Source organism: Oppia nitens, unplaced genomic scaffold (genome assembly GCF_028296485.1).
Source record: "Oppia nitens isolate AA-2021 unplaced genomic scaffold, nextdenovo-longstitch-racon4-pilon3 scaffold24_pilon_pilon_pilon, whole genome shotgun sequence".
In the NCBI taxonomy this organism is placed as follows: domain Eukaryota; kingdom Metazoa; phylum Arthropoda; class Arachnida; order Sarcoptiformes; family Oppiidae; genus Oppia; species Oppia nitens.
Window position 1 is genome coordinate 707,301 of NW_026533204.1, and position 23,397 is coordinate 730,697.

The window sequence follows — 23,397 nt, forward strand, 5'->3', positions numbered from 1 at the left end:
TGTTTTACTATGAATGGTATATAAAAAAACCCCCGATTCACACTAAATAATAATTATCGTATAAGTTGTCAAATTGTGTAGATTTATGATTCATCTGTTGGTTGAAATTATATTTATAAATATTTATTATTTTATTTGGAAAAAATATCAAAACTTATTCATATAATCATAAATATATTATTGTTTTTTTTATAACACTTACTTCAATGTGTACATCAGATCTTGATATATGTCTAATCCTATCGATATTAATCTCATCAGATCTGACATTACTGTCCATTTTATATACTAGAATATGATAACAAAATTATTAACCAATATATATATATATATAATCTAATAAATTAATTAATCAAAATATTTATAAAACTAAAGTTTGATTTATTTTGGTTGAATTTATAAATTGTAAAATTATTAAGCAGTATAATCAATTAATAATAATATATATWTTTTTTAAAAACTTATAATTATTTATTGTAAATTCCTGATATGTTTAGCACTAAATAAAATAAATATTTCTATCTTAGTATTAAATATATTAAATTAATAATTAATTCTAAAAAATCAATCAATCAATATAGAAATTATATAAAAAACTAATTGTAAATTAATTTATATATTATCTATATATAACATTTACATACCATTGGTTTGTTTCAAATATGAATTAATTTTGTTACCAATAGTGATGATAATAATTGCAATAATAATAACGGCGCCAATACTTGAAACATAAATTAAAACCTTCGTTGGTATCGATGATAATGAATCATCTGTGGATAAGTAATCAGTGATTATAGTGACAGTAGTTATTGTAGGTGTGGTCTCAATTGTTGGATCAGATTTGCAGACAATCAATTGATCCAAATTCAATGGTGAACACATTGGTTGCCAATATACTTGTTCAGCCAATCTGACAGACAGGACATATTGGCCAGCAATCGGATATAAGTGGTGCTGAGTTCGTATGGCATGACTGATGGACAGTCCGTTAAAATCATTGACCAGAAATCTCTTATCAATTGTTTTATCTTTTATATGGACACACGCTATCCTATTGGTACAGTTATCACCAAATTTGTCAGTAACTATATTAATCCGTTTTGTTATTAGTGTACAGTGACTATAGTCTACTGAACTGATATCAATTTGTTTGTCATGTTTTACAAAATTAAGATAATCACTATTATTAATAACTGAAGAATTAGATCCTAAACCCTCTAAAATAGTCTCATTATTTGGTCTTTTGATGCCATTAGTGATATTCAATAGATGCCAATCTTTATTCAGTATCCATTCGGTATCATTCATACTCTATAATATATTTTAAAAATTATTATTATTATTATTATGGAGACAATAATTATGTGGACATCAATCTATCAAACCAGACATTTATGAGATGATATGTATTGTTGTCAGCAAATGCAATATCAATGGGTGGGACCAAACTCTCATTCAGATTACTGATAAATCCAATTTGTGACACATTATTAGCTGATTGTCTATCGACGGCAGTAAAATTGTCCACTCGGTAGTAGCGGTTACCGGAAAATATCCACAACTTAACCATAGGTTCGGCGGTAAAGTCCGATAATATTGAATCAATTGGTTGACCGCAAATCGTTGACTTAGATAATATAAAATATTTTACATATTATTCATTAATATTAATGTATTATCAAATCAATTTAATAACTTACCGATGTTTGGTTGGCAACAGTTGACGGGACAATAAATATCAAACAAATTACACAACAGATCAATATCGGTAAAGACATGACTGATAACTATATGTTTTTAAATTGATTGAAAATTTCAGAAATCAGATACTATAAGTATTTTTTAAAAAAAAATAATTGTTTTATTGACACAATTTTATAAAAATTTATGTTGAAAATAGTTATAAGAAATCTATATCTTGATAACTGTAAGATAAATGATATTCAATAACTTATTTATGAGAAAAAGCTTTTTTTCTGATTATAATAATAATAACTAATAATAACTAATTGACATTTGATAAGAAAAATTTTATCTATTAAACAATGTAAATGGTTATTGTTTTAATGTCAATATATGAGTAACTAGCAAGACATTTTTAAATATAAGATTAGTAAAGTTTATATAGTAGCTAGCAACTTTTATTAAATAGTTTTAATAATATGTTTATTTTTTGTATAAATAGTTTATTATTAGTTATATTATATTCTTTAATTAAATTAATAGAATAATTATTATTTTCTCATTTTTTTGTAGCAAAAAACTAACATAAAATATTATTATTATTATTATTACTAACAGCTAATAAATTTTTGTGATTTTTAAATTTTATTTCAACTATATTTCATTGAAAATAACAGTAATGTATTAAAAAAATTGTTAACAATTGTCACCATATGTCACAGCTATAGTCATAAAAAATAATTAATTAATTTAATATCTAATAATAATGTATTATAAAGTATCTGTTGGAATATAGTTTTTTTGGATTAAATGTTTAATTTATGTCACAAATTTACAATACAATAGATTATTATTATTTTTATTGAATAGAAATTTAATTATAGAAATCTTGTTAAATAAAATTTGAGTTAATAAGTGATCGAAATAGTGGGTGAATGAGGAGAGAGAAAGAAAGAAAGAAAGAAAGAGAGAGAGAGAGAGAGAGAGAGAGAGAGAGAGAGAGAGAGAGAGAGAGGACATTGATTAAGTCAAAAGTGATGGGAATTTTGCCAAAAAATTTCATCACAACATTCAAAGTCATTAACAAAATCAAAAGTTTGTGTGCAAACTATATCCTACATAACTGTGTGCTCCGATTGACTGACTTTCCTCTCTCTCTGTTTCTCTCTATTTTCAAACACATATCTCTCATTTCTAACTAACTTTTCTCTCATAACTGAATCAATTTTTTTATTTAATTATAACACAACATATCACTTATTATTAAAGCTATTTACTAATGTGAAGTGTCGTCTCAAATATTCAATTATAATGAAAATTGAATTTATTTTAACTATTTGTCTGCTAATAAACATATTGTTAGCAATCAGTGGTGGTGTCAATAGTTTGCCATCCGATCGGCGGCCACTTATTGAACGCTTTAAACGTTTTAGCGACGGCGATGATGTAGATATTGTCGGTGATGATAATAATGATGATAACAACGGCGATGAAGACACGACAACAGCATCAGTGATAACAACTGATAACAATAATAGTAACAATGATGATAAAGACGATGATGACGATGGAAAGCCAGACAAAGACGACAACAATGGGAACAATAGTGATGATAATGATGAAGACGATGAAGATGTTCATCAAGAAGAGGATAATGATGACGATGACAGTCAGCCCGATGTCAGCCAAGAGGGCAGCAAACTGTTGGTTATATTAGTAGACGGCTTTCGGTGGGATTATGTTGCCCGAGACAAACGGTTAATAGGCTTTCCGCGAGTGGCTGCCAACGGTGTTACAGCCAAATACGTGAAACCGGTATTTCCGGCCAATTCCTATCCCAATTGGTATTCGATAATGACTGGCCTATATCCSGAAAGTCACGGTATGTTTGAAAACTATATGTACGACCAGGACTGGGACGAACTGTTTCTGATGTCACCGCATCGTAACGCCTCTCACTCGCACTGGTGGAACCAAACGGAACCGTTGTGGGTGACAGCCGAACAAAACGGTTGTCGTACGGCTATGTACTTGTGGGACGGTTGCCAAGTAAGGATAAGGGGCACAAAACCCTATGTGTGCCACCAGTATCGTCAACTATACAGCGCTGATGAGGCAGACAATCAGACCCGGACTTATATGAAACAAATTTTGGACGACTTCTCCTATAATAAATATAGACTGGCATTACTGTACTACGAGTTTGTCGATTACAATGGTATATAATTTATAAATATATTATATATTATATGTCCAAAACATCTACATTTCCTATTTATAGTACCAGTGCAATAATACCACTGCACTGTGTTATGTGAATGTATGGCATGTATATAGTATATACTTTTTTATACATGCTTAGTATTTGCTTTTTAATTAAGCTTAATTTAATTTATAATATTTTATATATACATAATTAACTTATAATATTTTAGTTTGCTTTAAATAGCGTAACTAATTTGGCTAAACCCACCAATTTTGTTGTTGATTGTTGTAACTGTATTTTAACAACAAAATTAGTTATTTTAAAATTTTATATATGCTATAAATTTATTATAAAGTACAGACATAATATGGTACATATATACTGTATATATATCTTACATAAACAGTTTTATTATTACAATATATTTCACATTTTTCAATACTAATCATTAAATCTGAGATATTTCAATTTTTTTATTGAAATTATAATAAATTAAAATATTAATATATCTTAGTATATAAAATAATATTTTGGATATTATTAATATATCAGTAGTAGGTTATTATTATATATGGTAGTAGTAGTAGTAGTAGTAAATTTCGCTGATTTATTGTTGATATTCAAAATTTATTGATATATTAGTTGTTAGAAATGTTTAACATATGGCACGTGCAGAGAGAGAGAGAGAAGAGAGAGAGAGATAGATAGAGAAAGATAAATAGAGAGAGAGAGAGAGAGAGAGAGAGAGAGAGAGCAACAAAAATATATATACATTTATTTATTCAATCTATCCTCAAATATGACTAATAATAATTAATTTTCATATATAATTTGTTTTATTTTTCTTTTATCAGTTAAACTACTAAACTATCATAACTTTTTTTTGCATCATTAATAATCTAAATATCTAAATTTAGGATTAACTTTACATTAGTCGATAATAAGCATACAAAAAATTTTGTCAACTAAAACTAAAGTTAAAATACAGTAAAAACTTATGTCAATAAAAAAATGTGATTAATAAACTTTTAGATCAAATAAACATTTTTCTCAAACACTCAAAAAACTACTATTATTAGAAATATATAATTAATTGACTGATTTTTTCTTATATTTATATAAAAATCTCTTCGTGGTATCGGTAGGTCATGAATACGGTCCCCGTCATAGGCGAACCAAACAGGCTATCCGAGCCATCGATAAGATAATCAATGACTTATACGATGACATACTGGAAGAGAAACTGGAAGACGATGTAAACGTTGTGATCGTTTCAGATCACGGAATGATCTCTAAGGAAGGCTTTCGGGTCATTGACATCGAAGACTATCTGGACTTCAATGATGTCGAACTGTTTATCGGTAAGGGATCAGTGGCACAGGTATTGCCCGAAAAGGATAAGGAGGATGAGGTAAATAATAATAATAACATAAAGTTTTATTATACACTTGTATTAAAATATTATTATAAACTTTAAAATTATACACTTTTGAATAGTTTGTTATTAATTACTTTTAATTAAGTTTTTTATTGTGTAAATATATAACTAATTAATGATGTATGAAAATTAAATATAGATAATGATAATCAATTAATTAATTAATAAGTTAGACTATTATCTGATTATTAAGGTATTTCATCAATTAAGACAAGCAAAAGTTGATGGACTCAATGTCTACCGAAAGGCTAATATTCCCGATAGATATCATATGAAAAATCATAAAAATGTTTTACCAATACTATTGACCACCGATGAGGGCTATTATATAGAACCGGTTTGTCGTCTATAATATAGAATTGAAAAAAATTGAAAATTAAATTAATTTTTTAATATCTATGTATTTTTTCGAATGAATTTATTCTTTAGCCTACAATTAAAGACAAAGTGTATCCACACCAGGAGTCAGACACAGCACCGGGAGATGATTCCGATGATGATAACGACAACAACGATAATAATAATGTGCTCAAAGGTGGCGGCGCTCACGGCTATGACGTCGAATATGTGGACGAAATGCGGACAATAGTTTACGGCTTTGGCCCGGCCTTTCGCAAGGCCTACATATCGGAACCGTTGGAAATGGTCGACCACTACAATCTGTTCTGCGAGCTGTTAGATCTGAACAACTGTCGGCCGAACAATGGCAGCAAATATCGGACCGAGTTGTTGCTGAAAGAGGCCGAAAGCGATGACGACGACGACAACGATGACAGTGATGAAGATGATGATGAAGACAATGATGGAGATGACGATGATAGCGATGGAGACGGTGTCCAAGCATTTAGTCTAAACTGGTGTCTGGTGTTTGCCGTTTTGGCCAAAATTGGCGCACAATTATGGCTATAATTTGTATGAATACAGTATTTTAACGTAATAAAAGAGATTATGATTATTATAATATTTAAATAAAAATGTTATAAAATTTTTTATTTAAAGTAAAGTACGATATATGACATTAGTTTCCCTCCTTCCGGGAAACTAGTGTCATATATCCTACCTTTGCTAACTTAATCCCGAAATCATAGCACAATTAGCTTCTATAGTATCCTATCCAACCCATACAATACTAATAATTTAATCTAAATAACGATACGAGTATATAGTTTTTATTGTGTTTCAAACTAACTATTTTTTTCAAACTAACTATTAATCTAAATTAGATTATCTAATGGTTATAAAAATTTCAATATTAGTTTTTTTCAACAAAAAAAATTAAATGCTATGAAATAAAACTAATTGATTTCATTAGTGGTATTTATCTCATATTAAATTCTATGTATATTAATACAGTATTAATATACAGTATATACAATTAATATATAGTAATGTAATATATAAGATACTATCCGTGCCAATCAAACCTGTTGACTACCACTACCATCACTGCCATCATTATCGTTGTCATCATTTCTGTCATCACGTAGTTGTTTCGGTTGGGCCTTAGATGTGTCCACTTGGACACCGACAACCGGGCCTTCTCTTTGTTGGATATGTTCAAATACCTGATGCAATAGCCAACCGGCGTAGTATAGGTAGTACGTGACGGCCAGACCACCGCCTACAACGGCTCCTGTTTTAAAATTTTCGCTAAAAAATGTGGCCATCAGTATCAGATAGGCGGCCAAACAGAGAAGTGGTGAACCCAACATTTGCAACATATGTGCTCCAAAAGACTGATTCGTATTTAGCGTCAAATTCATTTCATTGGCCACCCGTTGCCTGTATCCCAACAATAGGCTCCTCCGAACCAACTGAATGTTGCGATACGGCTGTCGACACACTTCGCAGGTCATATCGTCGGTCAGTAGTCGACCGTTGGTCTGTTCGCGACTGGCAATCAATTTGAACAGACAATCGCTACACATACCGCTCGTACAGTCGCATATATAGTACGGCATTTGTGGCGCCTCATAACATATTCGGCAATCATTGCCAACAGTGGACGTTGTTGTGGCAATACTGCCGCGATGTGAACCGCCAGCAGCTTCAGGAATGTCTAGTCGGATGTCCATTGGAGCCACAGGTCGGTGTCCTGGTGACTGTGCTGGCGAGTAAGCTGTCAATGGAAATGTTGGCGGTAACGGTATTGGATTAATTGGTAGTGATAACCGCCGTCTATGAGACCCTATTGAACCGATAGTAGACGGCGACTCCAGTGACCCAAGTGATGATGACAATCGATGTGACAATCGATGTGATAATCCTGATATAGTTGGTGTTTGTCTCGATGTCGAATCTGTAGATGTAAAATGAGTTGATTGATCGAGTGTCGGCTGAACGGGAATCGGATACCTTTGCTGACGTTTAGGTCGAGGTGATGGCGGCGGCCATCTGGTTGGTTGTGGCATTGGATCAAATGACAAATGAGACGGTTGTCTGGAACCTTCTCCAGGAAATTGCCATCTTCTAAAATTTGGCGAAGATTGCGACCTTCTTGAGCTAGTAGGTGATGGTAATATGAGCGAACCTCCTGGCGAAGATTGCGACCTTCTTGAACTAGTAGGTGATGGTAATCTGAGCGAACCTCCTGGCGATGATTGCCGTGAATCTAGAGATGATGAACCGAATGTCGGCTGAACGGGAATCGGATTCCTTTGCTGACGTATAGGTCGAGGTGATGGCGGCGGCCATCTGGTTGGTTGTGGCATTGGATCAAATGACAAATGAGACGGTTGTCTGGAATCTTGTCCAGGAAATTGCCATCTTCTAAAATCTGGAGAAGATTGCGAGCTTCTTGAGCTTGTAGTCGATGGTAATCTGAGCGAACCTCTTGGTGACGATTGCCGTGAATCTAGAGATGATGAACGCCCTGTTCTCCGGGCTCTACCTGTCTGTCCCTCACCACCGACTGGCCGACCGCCTAATTCTGACATTTCAATGTATTCATCATCTGATTTCTTAGCCATTACTATCTGTTTTTTTCTATCTACCGGTTCTTTTTTTAATTTAAATTTATTTATTGTTTTTTAAATATTTTCTTTTAATTTTAAAAATAAATATATATTTTTTAATTTGCAAATATTTATATAAAATATGGGTATTATAACTTTTTAATGACTTTTTAATTGATTCTAGATAATTTTTATTCTAGAATATTATTTTTTTATTATAATTTACAATATGCTTGAATAAAATATTTAATTTTTTTATTTAACAACATTATGTACGATTTAAACAATATTTATTCAAATTTATATTGTTATTATTAGCTATAATTATATTATACTAATACATGTATATGTAATATTATGTAATTGAAAACAATTGAAATAATTTATTTTTATTATACTTATGTATTCATGTGCTTCAAACCATTTGATGACATTTTCTAACAAAGTAAAAAAAATAATTGTCTAAAATAATCTAACAATTTTACAACTAATAACATTACATTAACTTTAGTGAACAGTTAGCTAATTTGTGATCATCAATAATAAGTTAATTTTATTAAAATATTTACATATATTGATAATTCATCTAATTAATTAAGTTAATTGTAAAAAATTAAATTATAACATTTAATTCTATATATTATTTATCTATTTTTATTTTAAATTTTTATTTAATCCATGCTCAGTTGATTTACTTGATAATCATATACTGTATATATTTATCAAATTGTTATTAATAAATATTTACTGTTAAAAATAGCTATTAAAGCGCTTATATATGCACATTTGATAAAGTTATTTTTAATACCTGTGATATATATTGTTTGTATAATATACTGTATATGTATGTATGACTGCATGTGTCTCATCTTTAATGTTTATTTAGGATTAATATTTTTGTATTTATTTTAAACACTTGCGTTTAACACGTTTAAACCATACACTGGTAATTGTAATTTATTATACATTATACAAATATAAAGATATATCCTATGTATATATATCAATATATAAACAGATTTCAATACAGATTAACATCAGTTTTCAGTTTTGCTTTATTTTTTAAAATATAATTTTTGTATTATATTTTCTAAACATATGGTAAAACATGAAATTTAATTAATATTATTTGTTAATTAATTTTAATAATTATTATTATAATACTGCATTTATAAATTTATTCTGAATTTTTTATTTATTTTTGTTGTTGTAATTAAGTTTTATTTAAATGCGAAAAATATTTAGCAATTGATAATATAATAACATTAACTATTGGATTAAACAATTTGTTCAAATATTATGTGCAAAAAACAAATTTTGAACTGAAAACTAGATAATAAATTGAAATTATGAAGACTATTAACAAATTGGACGACACCTATGAAGTTATCAAATCTCAAGTCACCAAATGTGTGCTAATAGGCCTGAAGTGCACATTCAGCGGATTTGTAGCCCTGTCCATAGTCGTCGACACCAATGATAATCAATGGCAATGTTTTAATAATAGCCGGTGCTATACATTGAAAACATTGTTATCAGCCATCGACTTATTGTTCATATATCTGATAATCTTATCGTTGATTATCTTCATCTATGTTGTCATAAATGAACAATTGCTGGGCATAGCCTTCATGACCGGACTGTCCGTTTGGGAGATTGTCTATCCGTTTGGCCAAACAGCTCGTTTGTCGACACTGATGGCCATACAAGCGGTAACAATCGGATTCATACTACTGGCCCTATATGTTGTCTCATTGATCGACACACATAATAAAAATCTCAAACATAGGATACTATCGAAACAGTTATCAATCATATGATGTGATTTTTTATTATATAAAATCATTTATTTTGTTTTATATTCATATATATGTAAGTTATAAGATAACTACAAAAAAAATATCTAATTGTTTTTATAGATATATTGAACAACACTTGAAAGTTGCTAATCACTTGACATTCAATTTGAAATATAACTGATTATTTATTTGCTCTCTTAAATTATTTGAATGTATGTTTAAGTTAATCTCATAATATGATTTAATTGTTTATTATTATTTTTTTAAAAAAGTATTTATTAATATTAATTTATTAATTGACAAATATATTCATAATGTAACAATAAATTTTTAAAAATATGTATTTCAACAAATTAGTATTTATTCTACATATTTTTTACATTGATACAATTGATAATAATAAATTATTATTTTTAAATGTGAGAAAAATTTATAAAATAAATTTAGTTGCAATTAATAATATCTCAATATTAACAATATGTATTATGCTATTATTTTTTTATTAAACAGCAAACTTTGTCCTAAAATAATATTTTAATTTAAAAATAAAATAAAAATCTATTTTTAATAATAAAATCTAATATAAATGATTAGTTTTTGTGGTCAATGAATAGATTTTTCTGTAATATTTAAGACAAACAACAATTTTCAAGAGAGAGAGAGAGAGAGAGAGTTAAGATCTAAAAATAGATGTAATAATGCATATAATGAATTAGTGACACAATTTCCTCATATAACACACATTTTCATATACTATGCAGTGATGTAACAAAAAAAAATAAATAATATTATCAGACATTTCCATTACAACAAACATATTTTTATAATTAAATATTGAGAAAAAAATTTTGTATTAAACATAACAACAACAACAAAATTAATTTTTATTTTAATTAAATGTATTTATAATTAATTAACTAAATAATAATAATAATAATATAACACATTTGTTTATTAATTTAAACAGGTACAGTATAGTATACAGATATATTGATTTTTAACCAGCAATTTGTTTCTAATAATTATATTACTTTTACTATACAGTACACTGTGTGCTGTAAAATACTAATACTATGTTTAGATGTATTATAAAATGTTTTCACATATTTATCATGTGTTGTACTAATTCATAGAAAATTTCAAAAATTTCAACTGTGTGTAAAACTGTAATATCATTATCATATTAATATCATCCAAAAAAAATTATCAACTAACATTTCATATTATTATCTACATTATGTACAGTAATAATAATAATACCCAAATAGTAAATTGTGTTTTTGAGATATCATATTAATTTTTGTTGTCAATTATTATTGTTATTATTATCTGTTGGATTCAGACAATATGGGTTTTATGACCCGAATGATGGACAGAGTCCGCCAATGGATATACTCTAGAGAGGAATGGGAGGCCTATCAAATTGAACGCAACCGTAAACGTGAGGCCAAACAGCAGGGAAAGCCTACCGATGATGATGATGATGTTAAGGTAGTTTTTTAATTATAATTATATTTATTTACACACTTTTTTAAAAAAAAATTAGTACAAAATTTATTAGTCATTATTAAGCAATTTTGTTTGGTTTAAATAGTTTATTTTTTATGCTAAATATCTTATCAGTTTTATTTATTACATAAACACTTATTAAACCATTGATTTACACTCGTATTTATTTATTTAATTAATTACTATTATTATTACTGTATTATCAATTCAATATAGGACAACAAACATCAGCGACAAGTGTCACGAAAATAAGTGATAAAATTAAAATAACATAATTGAAGTACTTTTCTCTCATCGTCACATAATTTGATAATTTAAATGTTATTTATTTAATAAATATTTAATTATTAGTAAAATTCATTATCATCTCAAATGTCATAATTTATATAATAATTAACTAATTTAAAATGAGCTTATTATACAATGTAATAATTATAATAATAATACAAATGTAAGTGTGATTAATTTATGATATAACTTATTGGTAATTAAATTGAATTTATATTGATATTATAACTAATTTATAATTATAAGTTATATATTGTAAAAAAATATTCTCAATTACCTATAATTGTTATATTGCAATAATTATCTCTCAATAAAAATATAATTAATTAAATTAATTTATTTCTAACAAATAATTTGACCAGATATTGAAATTATTTTTAAAAATATAATAAATATATAATTTAATTAAAACAAAAAGAAAAAAGCATTAATTCAGACAATTTTATTTTCGCACAAAATTCTCTAATATGTGATTAACAAACAATTGTTTTACGCAATTATCGGATAATAATATCATTTCAAACCCCTTGACTGAATGACTGATTGATTGACAAATATGTGTGTGTTATCTAACGAGAGAGAGAGAGAGAGAGAGAGAGAGAGAGAGAGAGAGAGAGAGAGAGAGAGAGAGAGAGAGAGAGAGAGAGAGAGAGAGAGAGAGAGAGAGAGAGGCCTAAAGTCACGACTACTTAAGCTAAATGTCAAGCAATCAATTGATTCAATTAGTTTTTTCGTTGTCGACGACAATAATACTAAAAAAATGTCTCGACTAATAGCACCGATACTTGTAGTATATCTGGCCGTTTGCAGCGGTTGGCTACGGGCCGCGGACAAGCCATGCAACAGCTTTCCGTCGGGTATCCAGCAATTGGTCAGAGGTATTGACGTATCCAAACTGGATATGTTTCCCACCGATTTGGCCCAAACGGGTGGCTTTCAGAGAAGTGTCGTATCGTTGACCTGCAATGAAGGCAAGAAGTGGACACATCCGTACGACAAGAGCATTGTCTTTGACATTCCCGATCAGGTCAGCGCCGTCAATACGATTCCAGGCGGTGTGGTCAACACCAAAACGGCTTTCATCGAGTCTACCGAAGATTTTAAGCAAACATCTGCCGTAGATGTGGGTCTAGATATCAATACCATACAATACGGCGCCTACTCGTTGAGCTCCGGCTACAAGAAAGCACAGGAAAACCTAATCAATAGCACAAAGTCTATGCTTGAGGCGAGTTATGATCTAATCCTCCTCATCGGTTGAATTCATTACTAAATGTTTCCTTTATTAGGTATCGGCTTATGTATCGGCCATACGTGTAGATTTGCATCCATACTATGAGCTGAAACCTGACAAAGACTTCAGTGACTTTGTTGACCATATATTGCCGGCCACTTATGCCGAAGATCCTCTAAAGTACATTGAGTTTGTCGACACATTCGGTACCCATTACTTCGATAGCGGCATATTTGGCGGTTTTGTTCAACAGTCCATTGAATTGCAGTCCAATTTACATCTGAAAATGTCTGAAAAAGACTTGAAAGTCAACGCCGAAGCGTCGTTCCTGTCTGTTGTCAAACTCAAGGGCGGCTACACTAAGGACGTCCAGAATGTGAGTCGTCAGTTTGCACAGAGCGCCGAAGTTATGACTGCTTTCTACGGCGGCAAAGCCAATCTGATGCGCGAAGGAAACAATTGGCCAGAATGGTGGGACAGCGTTCCACGGGATCCGTGGCTTTTTGGCGGTTCGCTCAAACCGATCACCAATCTGGTCAGCGGACCGAAGAAGACACAGGTGACCGAAGCGGTTCGCGTCAAACTCGACAAAGCACTGCTCGAAGATCTGAGAGGATCCTTGACTTTGTTTCACAAGTATACGGCAGTTCCCGTAACCGAAGAGCTGACCGCATTGGATGCCGTTATTGGCCGCCAGTCGCCGGTTCACACAGATGTCAAAAATATTAAACAAGCTGTCGCTGATTTCTTGACCCGCGAAACGGCCAAACTTAACAAACAGTATCTGAAAACATTGGAAGATCGGATCCAATCACTTCAAGACATCGAACTCTTCTGTAAACGAATAGTGGCCGACAAGTGTATGTCCGACCATTTGCGTGATGTCGACGAAACTATTGCTGCCGCCAAAGCCTTGTGGAACCGAGCGGATCAGCTCAAGGCACAGGAAGTACCTGACAAAGACCAGTTTATAGAGTTGTCCCGTTCGGTCGAGTCGTTTATCGAGACCCAGAAGCACAGCCACATCGGCGAGTGTAAGGAAAAGGTGTTTTGCAATCTCTGCAAAATTACCGAAGCGCTGACCATTCATAAAGCAAAATGTGATTCCACTGAAGTCAAAGAAATACTCGATATTCATGTCTAGAAAGAGAGAGAGAGAGAGAGAGAGAGAGAGAGAGAGAGGATGTACTTTATATGTCAATTGATTTTCATTCAAAACAACTATAAAAACAAAATTAATATATAAATTAATTAATTAATAATTCTTTTGTTATTTTTTTGTATGAATTATGTCTTTAAATTAATTGATTTTTAAAAATTTATAACAAATAAAAGTTTTATAATAAGTATATTGCAAATTTTGATGATTGATTGATTTATTTAAAAAAAATTAATTAACGTTTTTAATTTAGTTTTTAGACTAATTTATAACAAATATTTCAATACTAAATTACGGTTAATTATAATTATATACATATGTATATGATATGTAATCAAAACATAATAGTAAAAATTATTTATAAGGGGACTAACTATTAAGTTAACTAATTTTTCAGATATACCACACAATTTATTAACTATTTAAAAACTATTTATTTATATTATTTAAGATTAAATAAAAAACTTATCAAGTACAATTGACTTTAAAATTCCTAAAAATAAAAATTAATAAAAAATTAGTCGTTAGATGGCATTATTGAATAAACTTTTTAAAATAATGTAAATTCAATTGCATAATGTTTTTTTATAACATAGCATTCAATAAACACTAAACACATTGTGTAGTACAGTATGTATTGAATATTTTACTTTTTAAATGACATTTCAGTACGTATTTTACTAAGTCATAGGCTTATACTGTACAGTGTATAACACAAAGTACAGCATATGATTGCTATTATTGTTAATAATATATCGTATTTTTTTTAAATATAAAAAGTTGTTATAAACAATGTACTAAAAAAATAATACTATAACAACATATTTGAATATAATTAATATATTATTAATAATATGAATGAATGAATGGATAACATGGATAACAATACATTGTATTAGATTTACTATATATAAGCAAACAAACAAAAACACAGTTAGGATATAATACAAAGTAATAATAATAAAATAGATAACTATATATAAAATACTACTATAATATAGAGTCTATGATATGATAATGTAATACATTGTCGACATTATTATTATTATTATTATATGATATTATAATCACATAAACAATAATAATAATAATTTTTCGGAAACCTATTGAGTGGCCACTGGTTTTGCCTACACATCGATCTGATAGGACATCCAAACAGCTACTGATTCTTGTTGTTTGTGGTGATAATAATAATAATAATAATATCAATCATTTCATATATCGATAGACCATCAGATGTTATCCGTGAGGCCAACACTTAACAAGTGTTGATTTTCGGGTCATCGTTGTTGTTGTTGTTGGTGTTGTAGTGGCTAACGATGCCATTACGGTGAACCATATATCGTATCATAAAAGTGGACACATTTTAAGAGTGATCTCTCTCTCTCTCTCTCTCTTTCTTTTATCACATTTCATATGTCGTCGTCACTAACAATGGCCAACAATAACAACAATAGCAACAACAACACGACCACTGCCGCCGCTAACGCCAACAACGACTGGCGACCCGATTATTTTCTATTGGGAATGTACTCTATGCGACCACAACTATGCGACGTGACTTTGATTACCGACGATAATCACCGAATTGTAGCCCATCGTATTGTTTTAGCCGCCAGTTTGCAGTACTTTCAGGCCATGTTTGTCGGTTCGCCGAGCGGCGGCCAATATGTAGAAAGTGGCCAGTGCGAGATACATATACGTAATGTGGATGGCATGGCATTAAACGAGATTATCAAGTGGTCCTATACGGGTCAAGTGGACACCAGAACCGATAATGTGGAACAGTTGATGAGCGCCGCAAAAATGCTGGACTGCGACCATGTGGTGGCCATTTGTGTCCAGTTTATTGAATCCCAGTTGCATCCGGAGAACGCACTGGGCGTCTACGGGTTTGCCGAACTGCTCGGCTGTACTGATCTCCAAGAGTTCACAATGAACTATATATACAATAACTTTGTGGCCATTTCGCGCCAATCGGAAGAGTTTATGCAGTTGACCGGTGAACGAGTGGCTCAAATAATATCTTCGGATCTGTTGGACACTGGAGAGGATGGCGAACAAGTGGTACTGTCGGCACTGATTGCTTGGATACTATACGCCCGAACCGATCGTATGAAGTGTTTGTCGTCGCTTATACAACACATACGATTTCCGCGCTTTACTCAGGAAAGTCTTGTACGCATTGAAGACGAGTATCCGATCATCAAAAGCGACGCCACCTGTAAGGATCTGCTCATCGAAGCCATGAAATATCATCTCTGTAATGGCCAGATTTCGGTGGCGAACAATGCACGCTTTCGGCGACGCAAACCAATGGGACGGGCCAAGTGTTTGCTGGTATTTGGCGGCCAATCGCCGAAAGCCGTCTCCGAGAACGAGTACTACGACTTTAAGCTGTGCCAATGGATTAAACTGGAACCCAATCTACCTGATCGTCGATGTCGCGCTGGACTAGCCATTCATAACGGTATAGTCTATGTAATCGGTGGTTTCAATGGACAGTCGCGTATCAATACAGTCGACAGGTTTGATCTGCAGCACAAAGAGTGGAAACAGTGTCGACAAATGCTGGCTAAGCGGTCAACGCTAGGGGTCGGCCTATTCAACAATATGATCTATGCTATCGGCGGTTTCGATGGTACAATTGGCCTACAGTCGGCCGAAGTGTATGACCCGAAAAAAGATTTGTGGCAATACATTACGCCGATGTCTACCCGACGCTCATCAGTAGGTGTGGCCACACTTAACGGCGGCATTTATGCCGTKGGCGGCTACGATGGCGCCAGTCGACAGTGTCTGTCATCTGTCGAGTATTATAATCCCGTGAACAACACGTGGACATTGATTTGTGATATGTCTCAGCGTAGAAGTGGAGCCGGCGTCGGAGTATTAGATGGTCGACTGTATGCAATTGGCGGCCACGATGGACCAGCCGTACGCAAGAGTGTCGAATGCTACGATCCGGCTACCAATAGCTGGTACCAGTGCGCCGATATGATCAATGCTCGCCGCAACGCCGGCGTAGTCTCAATGGACAGCTTTCTATATGTGATTGGCGGCGATGATGGCCAGAGTCATCTGTTATCCGTCGAGGTGTATAATCCACAGATAAACTCGTGGTCACTGTTGCCGGAAGAGATGTCTATGGGACGAAGTTATGCTGGAGTTGCCATCATTGACAAGACATGGACGTGAATACCCCGCAAAAAAACGACTGATAAATTACATTACATGTTATTTTGATATTTTTTATCATTATTATTAATAATTTGTAATAATTGTTTTTTTTAATTTAATAATTTTGTTGATAATTTAGTTATTTAATGAATTATATAATTATTATTATTATTTTTTTGTAAATGATTATTATTATTATTACTGTTATCATGTATCAAGGTAACATTATAATGATATATAACCTTATTGAAATTATCTCAATAGTATCATGTATAGTATAAATATGTATTATTTTTTTTAATTTTAAATTTATTATTATTTAGGACTATAATATAATTGTTATTTTTTAAATGTTTTATATATATTTTTTATTTATCCACATATCTTATATAACATAATAATACATACATACATAGATACCATAAATAAAATATCGATTTCCGGTAATTTAATTTAAAACATTTGAATACTGCATATACAGTAACCCTATTTATTATTATTTAAGTTTATGATTAACAGGTAATTAAATATTTTTTTTGTTAATAATTATAATAAATATTATACTCTAAAATTGATAACAACTATAATATAATTATTTGAAAAATAAATAATTGATATTTAAATTATTGTAAATTTAATTGCAATTTAAGTTATAGTAATTTTTATTAACATCCAAATACTTATATAAATAATCATTTGCATAGCAATCAAAGTGTCTAAAACAATACAATACCGTATTTGTGAACAATTTAAAAAAAGTGAATTACCGTAACTATATATTATTAGTTTATAATTATAACAACAAACAAATTATAGACAATAATTTTTTTGTGATATATATATGTATATATGTATATATATATGTGTGTGTATGTGATATAATAAACAGTTAGATTGATGTCCATCAGCATTACTAGCACCACACCATCATCAGAGCACCTATAGCTCATCACTGGTTGCACAGACACAGGCATTCTTTTGAGATTCTTTAAAGTTTTTGCAGCCAAACGTCAGAAAACTCATCATCAATAACTTGGTGGCCGTACGACAGCCTAATTAGTTATGGGAGGTGACGGAGGACAGGATATCCAAAAAAAATAGGGAAAGGGATACAATTATTTTTTTTTATATCAAATAGTCAGGTAGGGGTGGATGGGGTGGATGAGGGTAGGAGGAACTCCTTATTTATGGGACACATACTAACCTTTAAAAAGGGCTTCGTCTTTTTGAGTGTCGCGGCAATTCTTGACCAAACATTTGCCAAACTGGTCGTCGCACTGGTTCTTGTCGGCGCCGCACTTGTGATAACACAGCTGATGATCATTACAACAGTGACGCATCTCTTTGATCGGTAGATCCGACTCTTTGATCTAATTGGGGATTAAATTTATATTTTTTTTAAAAAATCATTACCAAAAATTTTTAACAATTTTTTTATATAAATATATAAATATTTGTTTGTTTGCCAACCTTTATGCCAAATGTCTGGCAACCAGTAGGCAAGTGTTCGTAGGCTTTATTAGTCACTGCAATCTTAGCTTAAGGTAGATATAAGCACAGGTAAAGAGTTGTTAAAAACTCAATTATTTATAGTTTTTTTAAAAATAAATTAATTTGATTGCAAAAAAACTAATTAATATAAAATTTACTTAATAATAATTACTGTAGTCTAATTATTTATTTAATGATAATAATTATCTATTTATTATAAAAATTTTAACTATTATTATCAACTAAATCATGAATTTCTTAATTGACTTAATTAGATGTTTATAACTAAAATTTTTTAAAAAATGTTTTTCACAACTATTTTACAATTTAAAAACCTAGCCTATTATACAAAAGTTATAGAAAGCTATAGTATAAATAACAAAGTTTAAAAAATAAAAATATTTTTATAATTAATATTCAACAAACAAATAATTCACACAAAAACAAAATTAAATATTCAAATACTATGTGGACATAGAAAATGGCATTCCTCTCCTTTTGCGTGTTCAATGATATGGTCGGCCCAGGAGTCGACATTAGTATACAATTTATCGACAAAACCGGACAACGAGTCTCCCATATCTCCAAACATTTTGCCAAAATTTTCGACAAATGCATTACCAAATGGTAAGGATAGTAATAATACAGTGATAACTATCTGAACAATTGATGATAAATTAGTTGTTAATGGATTCAATAGTTTCATATTTATTGTTGTTGTTGTTATTGATAAGTATGAGGAAAAAATACTAATTAAGTTTAATAAGTAAATAAATAGATGAATTTTTATGTTTAATTAATTAGATTGATTTAATTATAACAAAATATTTGAAATTTAATAAAATTTGATATACAGTACAGTATTATAGACTTTTATGTTATATTTAATATAATTTTATAAGAGTGTATATATTTTTTACAGCAATACAATTATAAGGCAATTATAAAATTATAATGTTTTTCTAATGCAAATATGGACTCAATTTTATTAAAATGCAAACTTTTTCTTAAAACTTATTTTGTATAATCATAATTATAATAAAAAAAACAAAAATATAGTGAATATTATATGTTTGTTTATTATATAATTTATAAGGCATAACATATATACAAATATAGAATATTTGCGTGATTTGAGTTTATTAATCATTATTATCATTGATATATATTAAAATATATGATCAAGGTAGACTTAAAAATTAAAATTATATATTACATATTAATTTTATGCAATATAACATAAAACCAATAAAATCTTAATAATTAATTATCAATTATTGGATATAATAAATTAAAATTTAATAGTTAATAAAAATTATTTACAATCAAATTGTTATCATTTTGAAATAGTGTGCTATCATATAAAATTTATATAGAAAATGCTTTTTTAGATTTTCATAATAATAAGTATTATATATTACATGTACAATATGTCTTAATAATTTATATTAATTTATTTGATTATTATTATTATTATTATTATTATTCATGATTTAACATTTATAGTATATACCTGTATTTATTTAGTTATATACTATCGTATATAATAATAATCGATACTTGAAACTTACATTTTAAGGAAATTAAAAAACATAAATAAGTTTACATAAATTAAAAATACATAATTAGCATTATTTATGAAATTTTAATATTTAAAAAAATAAGCAAATATTCTGTTATTATAAATTATATTATAACTAAATAATAAGATAATAATTTTTTTTTATATATCATTAACTATCTGTAATAATTAACAATAATATTGATTTTATTTAAATTAATTTTCGTAATTTGTTTTTCTGTTAAATGAAAATATATATACAATTCATAATTTATAAAAACAAAAACATAATACACAATATATATATCACTAATTAATTATTTGAATTAATACAGCAATGAATTATTTATATAAATTTTTTAAAATTTTATTTTATAGACTCTCTCTTAGCATAAGTATGAGTGTCTCGTCGTCGTCGGGATATTCTCCAGCTTTCTGTTCATTGGGTATATAATGAGTTTCGGCAAACTCTTGAAAATATTTGCCAATCTCCAGATGTTTGATCTCATCGGACTGTCCACACGGTTCCAGATTCTCTTGTGCCGCATATCTAGTGGATCCATCGTCGACCAGTACATTATAAAACGGTTGTTTGTCTTTGTTGGGCAACCGATAGACACCCATCTGATAGATCCAATCCCGACTGGCCGCACATTTAGAATCCCAACCGTAAATAACGCACCGGTAGTTATATCTATAAAATGAATAGTAATAAAAAACAACACACAAAAAAATTAATATATTAAACACTGATTTATACTCAACAAAAAAACTAACTTCTTGTGCAACATAATCATTCCGATGGCATACTTGATGTCATTGTTGACATTGCGATGCTTTACAGCTGACTTGCGATTATTATTATTGTTGGCACTAGTATTTCGTTTGGCCGACAGTTGACTGGTCACCGATTGTCGTAAAAACATTACCACACCGATCGAGTTCGGATCTCGTTCGCTGATTTTGGCCAACATATCGTTAACAAGTTCTAAGTTTATATTCAAATGCAAGTATACTCGTGACAGAAGCAGTTGTGATTCGTTTTCTTCCGGAGACAAAATGCATAGCAATTCAAGAGCATTGCGCAAACAGATCAGTCCATCCGATGAGATCTCCTGTTGGCGGCCAATCTCGACAAGATTGCGACACATTCGACAAAACACGTCGCGTAGAGAACAAACGCCCACTCGATCAATGTCTTCGTCGCTATGATTGGCCAGAAGTGGCGACCGAGACGTCAATTGTTGGCCACCGTTGTAGACATCGATATATATCCATCGATACGAGTCGTGCGATTCGTCATCGCTATTAGCGTCGACAACAAGACATATAAAATTTAGTCAAAAATCAAATTCACATCAAATTATTTTTAAGACATTACTTGTATTGTTTCCACTTAAGAATGAAATGATGGGGAAAGTTGACACCAAATGTCTTAACACCGAGTTTAGCGCATATCGTATGATATAATATGCAATATGTTATGGGAATACCAAGTCGTCTATCGATTACTTGATCCATAAATGAATTGTTCATTTCGTAGTAGTCGTCGTCGTTGGTCATGAAATGCAACTGATTGAACATTACTTCGTTCAGTGATTGCATAATCTGACGACAGTCTTTGGCCGACCACTTGGATTCAGTCAGTTGCTGTGCTTCCGAATCTGGCAAACATTTGGCCGCATTTTGATGGACAATGGCATTTGAAGGATAATTAACCGCAAGTTCATCGATAGTTAACTGTGCAATCAGTTCAACTTGTCGTCGATAATGTTCTTCATCTATTGACCTATTCATCTGAAACCATGACGATATCATCAGTGCTCCGTTGAAAAAGTCATCTACCGATTGGTGGCCGCTATCGTTGGCTAAATAGTCTAACCATTGTCGACGAAGTAACTCGTGTCGCAAAAATCGCAACACTTTCAGCGCATAGTATTTGATGGTCAGATTCTTGCGTTCCGAGCCGTTCCGTAACAGACACTCCAGTTCGTCCATTTGAAACAAATGTATCAAATCGGTGGTTAACTCTGGACAACGATTTTGTCGATGATTATCATCGGTTGTCAACTCGTATTGGTAGTCAACAAACGCTTTGAACGATTCGTTAGACAATTCTTCATCAAAATAGTGACTGTCGGCCAGTTTAGCCACTTCTTGTTGAACGTGTCGACCGCAGGCGTACCTGTCGGCCACCAAACCTTGCCAATCGGTGACCTGCGATAGTAACCGTCGAGTCAAACCGTTTCGCCACAATAGTGGCCACTGATGAACAAACTTTCGGCGCCAGAGTTCGCCGTTGCCGGCAATCAACAACTGGAAGCGTTTGGCAGTACAACTGAGCCGACACAAGTCGACGGCCGTTAGACACTTGTTGGTCACTATGGCCTCAAGAATTTCGTTGGGCAGCGACTCGATGCCGGCCGCAGACATCGTAACAGTTGATATCAGCGATGATGTCATGTCTGGCAACAACTGATGTCTTGTATTTGTCTCTTCACTCAATGTCCTGTTGTTGTTGTCATTTGACTGTCGATGTAAACAATCATTTCATAAGCAATGACTAACTGTATGTACAGTAAGTATATGTGTTGTGCAATACAGAGATTGTACTGTAATTGTAATACAGACTACTTATGCTATTATGTGTAAAAAAATAGCAATAAAAAAACATCATTAAAAAATTTAATAATAAAAATAACTAAATTAACCTGGATACACAATTTTATAATTAATTTTATTGATATTAAAAAACAAATTTAATTATATTATTTTTGTTGGCAATGAATAAAACATTTAAATTACTGTATTTATATAAAAACACTTTATTAAAAACATTTATATACTGTATTGTATATAAACATATGATTATTAGGAAAAGTTATGGTTTTT

At 30.9% G+C, this 23,397-nt stretch overlaps 5 protein-coding genes across 5 annotated transcripts; 3 read left to right on the forward strand and 2 right to left on the reverse strand.

Annotated features, from left to right (window-relative positions):
• The first annotated feature begins 2,994 nt into the window (after positions 1 to 2,994).
• Positions 2,995 to 6,239, forward strand: LOC128954057 (glycerophosphocholine cholinephosphodiesterase ENPP6-like). Its single transcript, XM_054299621.1, has 4 exons — positions 2,995 to 3,904; positions 5,038 to 5,303; positions 5,524 to 5,667; positions 5,760 to 6,239. Exons 1-4 carry the CDS (start codon positions 2,998 to 3,000, stop codon positions 6,237 to 6,239), a joined length of 1,797 nt encoding a protein of 598 aa, XP_054155596.1. The 5' UTR covers positions 2,995 to 2,997.
• Positions 6,240 to 12,536: 6,297 nt separating this feature from the next.
• On the forward strand, positions 12,537 to 14,370 carry LOC128953976 (perivitellin-2 67 kDa subunit-like). Its single transcript, XM_054299526.1, has 2 exons — positions 12,537 to 13,108; positions 13,170 to 14,370. The coding sequence occupies exons 1-2, from the start codon at positions 12,641 to 12,643 to the stop codon at positions 14,256 to 14,258; spliced, it is 1,557 nt and encodes a 518-aa protein (XP_054155501.1). The 5' UTR covers positions 12,537 to 12,640; the 3' UTR covers positions 14,259 to 14,370.
• Positions 14,371 to 15,363: 993 nt separating this feature from the next.
• Positions 15,364 to 17,554, forward strand: LOC128953974 (kelch-like protein 3). Its single transcript, XM_054299525.1, has one exon. It carries the CDS (start codon positions 15,690 to 15,692, stop codon positions 17,469 to 17,471), a length of 1,782 nt encoding a protein of 593 aa, XP_054155500.1. The 5' UTR covers positions 15,364 to 15,689; the 3' UTR covers positions 17,472 to 17,554.
• Positions 17,555 to 18,304: 750 nt separating this feature from the next.
• LOC128953990 (group XIIA secretory phospholipase A2-like) lies at positions 18,305 to 19,753 on the reverse strand. The gene is made up of 4 exons (XM_054299543.1): positions 19,410 to 19,753; positions 18,924 to 18,991; positions 18,658 to 18,823; positions 18,305 to 18,505 (listed from the first exon to the last, which is right to left on the reverse strand). Exons 1-4 carry the CDS (start codon positions 19,648 to 19,650, stop codon positions 18,393 to 18,395), a joined length of 588 nt encoding a protein of 195 aa, XP_054155518.1. The 5' UTR covers positions 19,651 to 19,753; the 3' UTR covers positions 18,305 to 18,392.
• A 1,124-nt stretch (positions 19,754 to 20,877) lies between these two features.
• On the reverse strand, positions 20,878 to 23,076 carry LOC128954058 (F-box only protein 21-like). Its single transcript, XM_054299622.1, has 3 exons — positions 21,887 to 23,076; positions 21,283 to 21,810; positions 20,878 to 21,199 (listed from the first exon to the last, which is right to left on the reverse strand). Exons 1-3 carry the CDS (start codon positions 22,966 to 22,968, stop codon positions 20,878 to 20,880), a joined length of 1,932 nt encoding a protein of 643 aa, XP_054155597.1. The 5' UTR covers positions 22,969 to 23,076.
• Positions 23,077 to 23,397: the final 321 nt, after the last annotated feature.

Excerpts from the sequence above, each read along its gene's own strand:
- LOC128953976 (XM_054299526.1), top strand. The coding sequence starts at position 12,641 with ATGTCTCGACTAATAGCACCGATACTTGTAGTATATCTGGCCGTTTGC. Across the intron at positions 13,109-13,169 it reads GCACAAAGTCTATGCTTGAG|GTATCGGCTTATGTATCGGC; the intron begins GCGAGTTATGAT and ends TTCCTTTATTAG.
- LOC128953990 (XM_054299543.1), bottom strand. The coding sequence starts at position 19,650 with ATGAAACTATTGAATCCATTAACAACTAATTTATCATCAATTGTTCAG. Across the intron at positions 18,992-19,409 it reads CCATTTTCTATGTCCACATA|CTAAGATTGCAGTGACTAAT; the intron begins GTATTTGAATAT and ends ATCTACCTTAAG. Across the intron at positions 18,824-18,923 it reads GCCAGACATTTGGCATAAAG|ATCAAAGAGTCGGATCTACC; the intron begins GTTGGCAAACAA and ends ATCCCCAATTAG.
- LOC128954058 (XM_054299622.1), bottom strand. The coding sequence starts at position 22,968 with ATGACATCATCGCTGATATCAACTGTTACGATGTCTGCGGCCGGCATC. Across the intron at positions 21,811-21,886 it reads CTTAAGTGGAAACAATACAA|CGATGACGAATCGCACGACT; the intron begins GTAATGTCTTAA and ends CGACGCTAATAG. Across the intron at positions 21,200-21,282 it reads ATGATTATGTTGCACAAGAA|ATATAACTACCGGTGCGTTA; the intron begins GTTAGTTTTTTT and ends TTCATTTTATAG.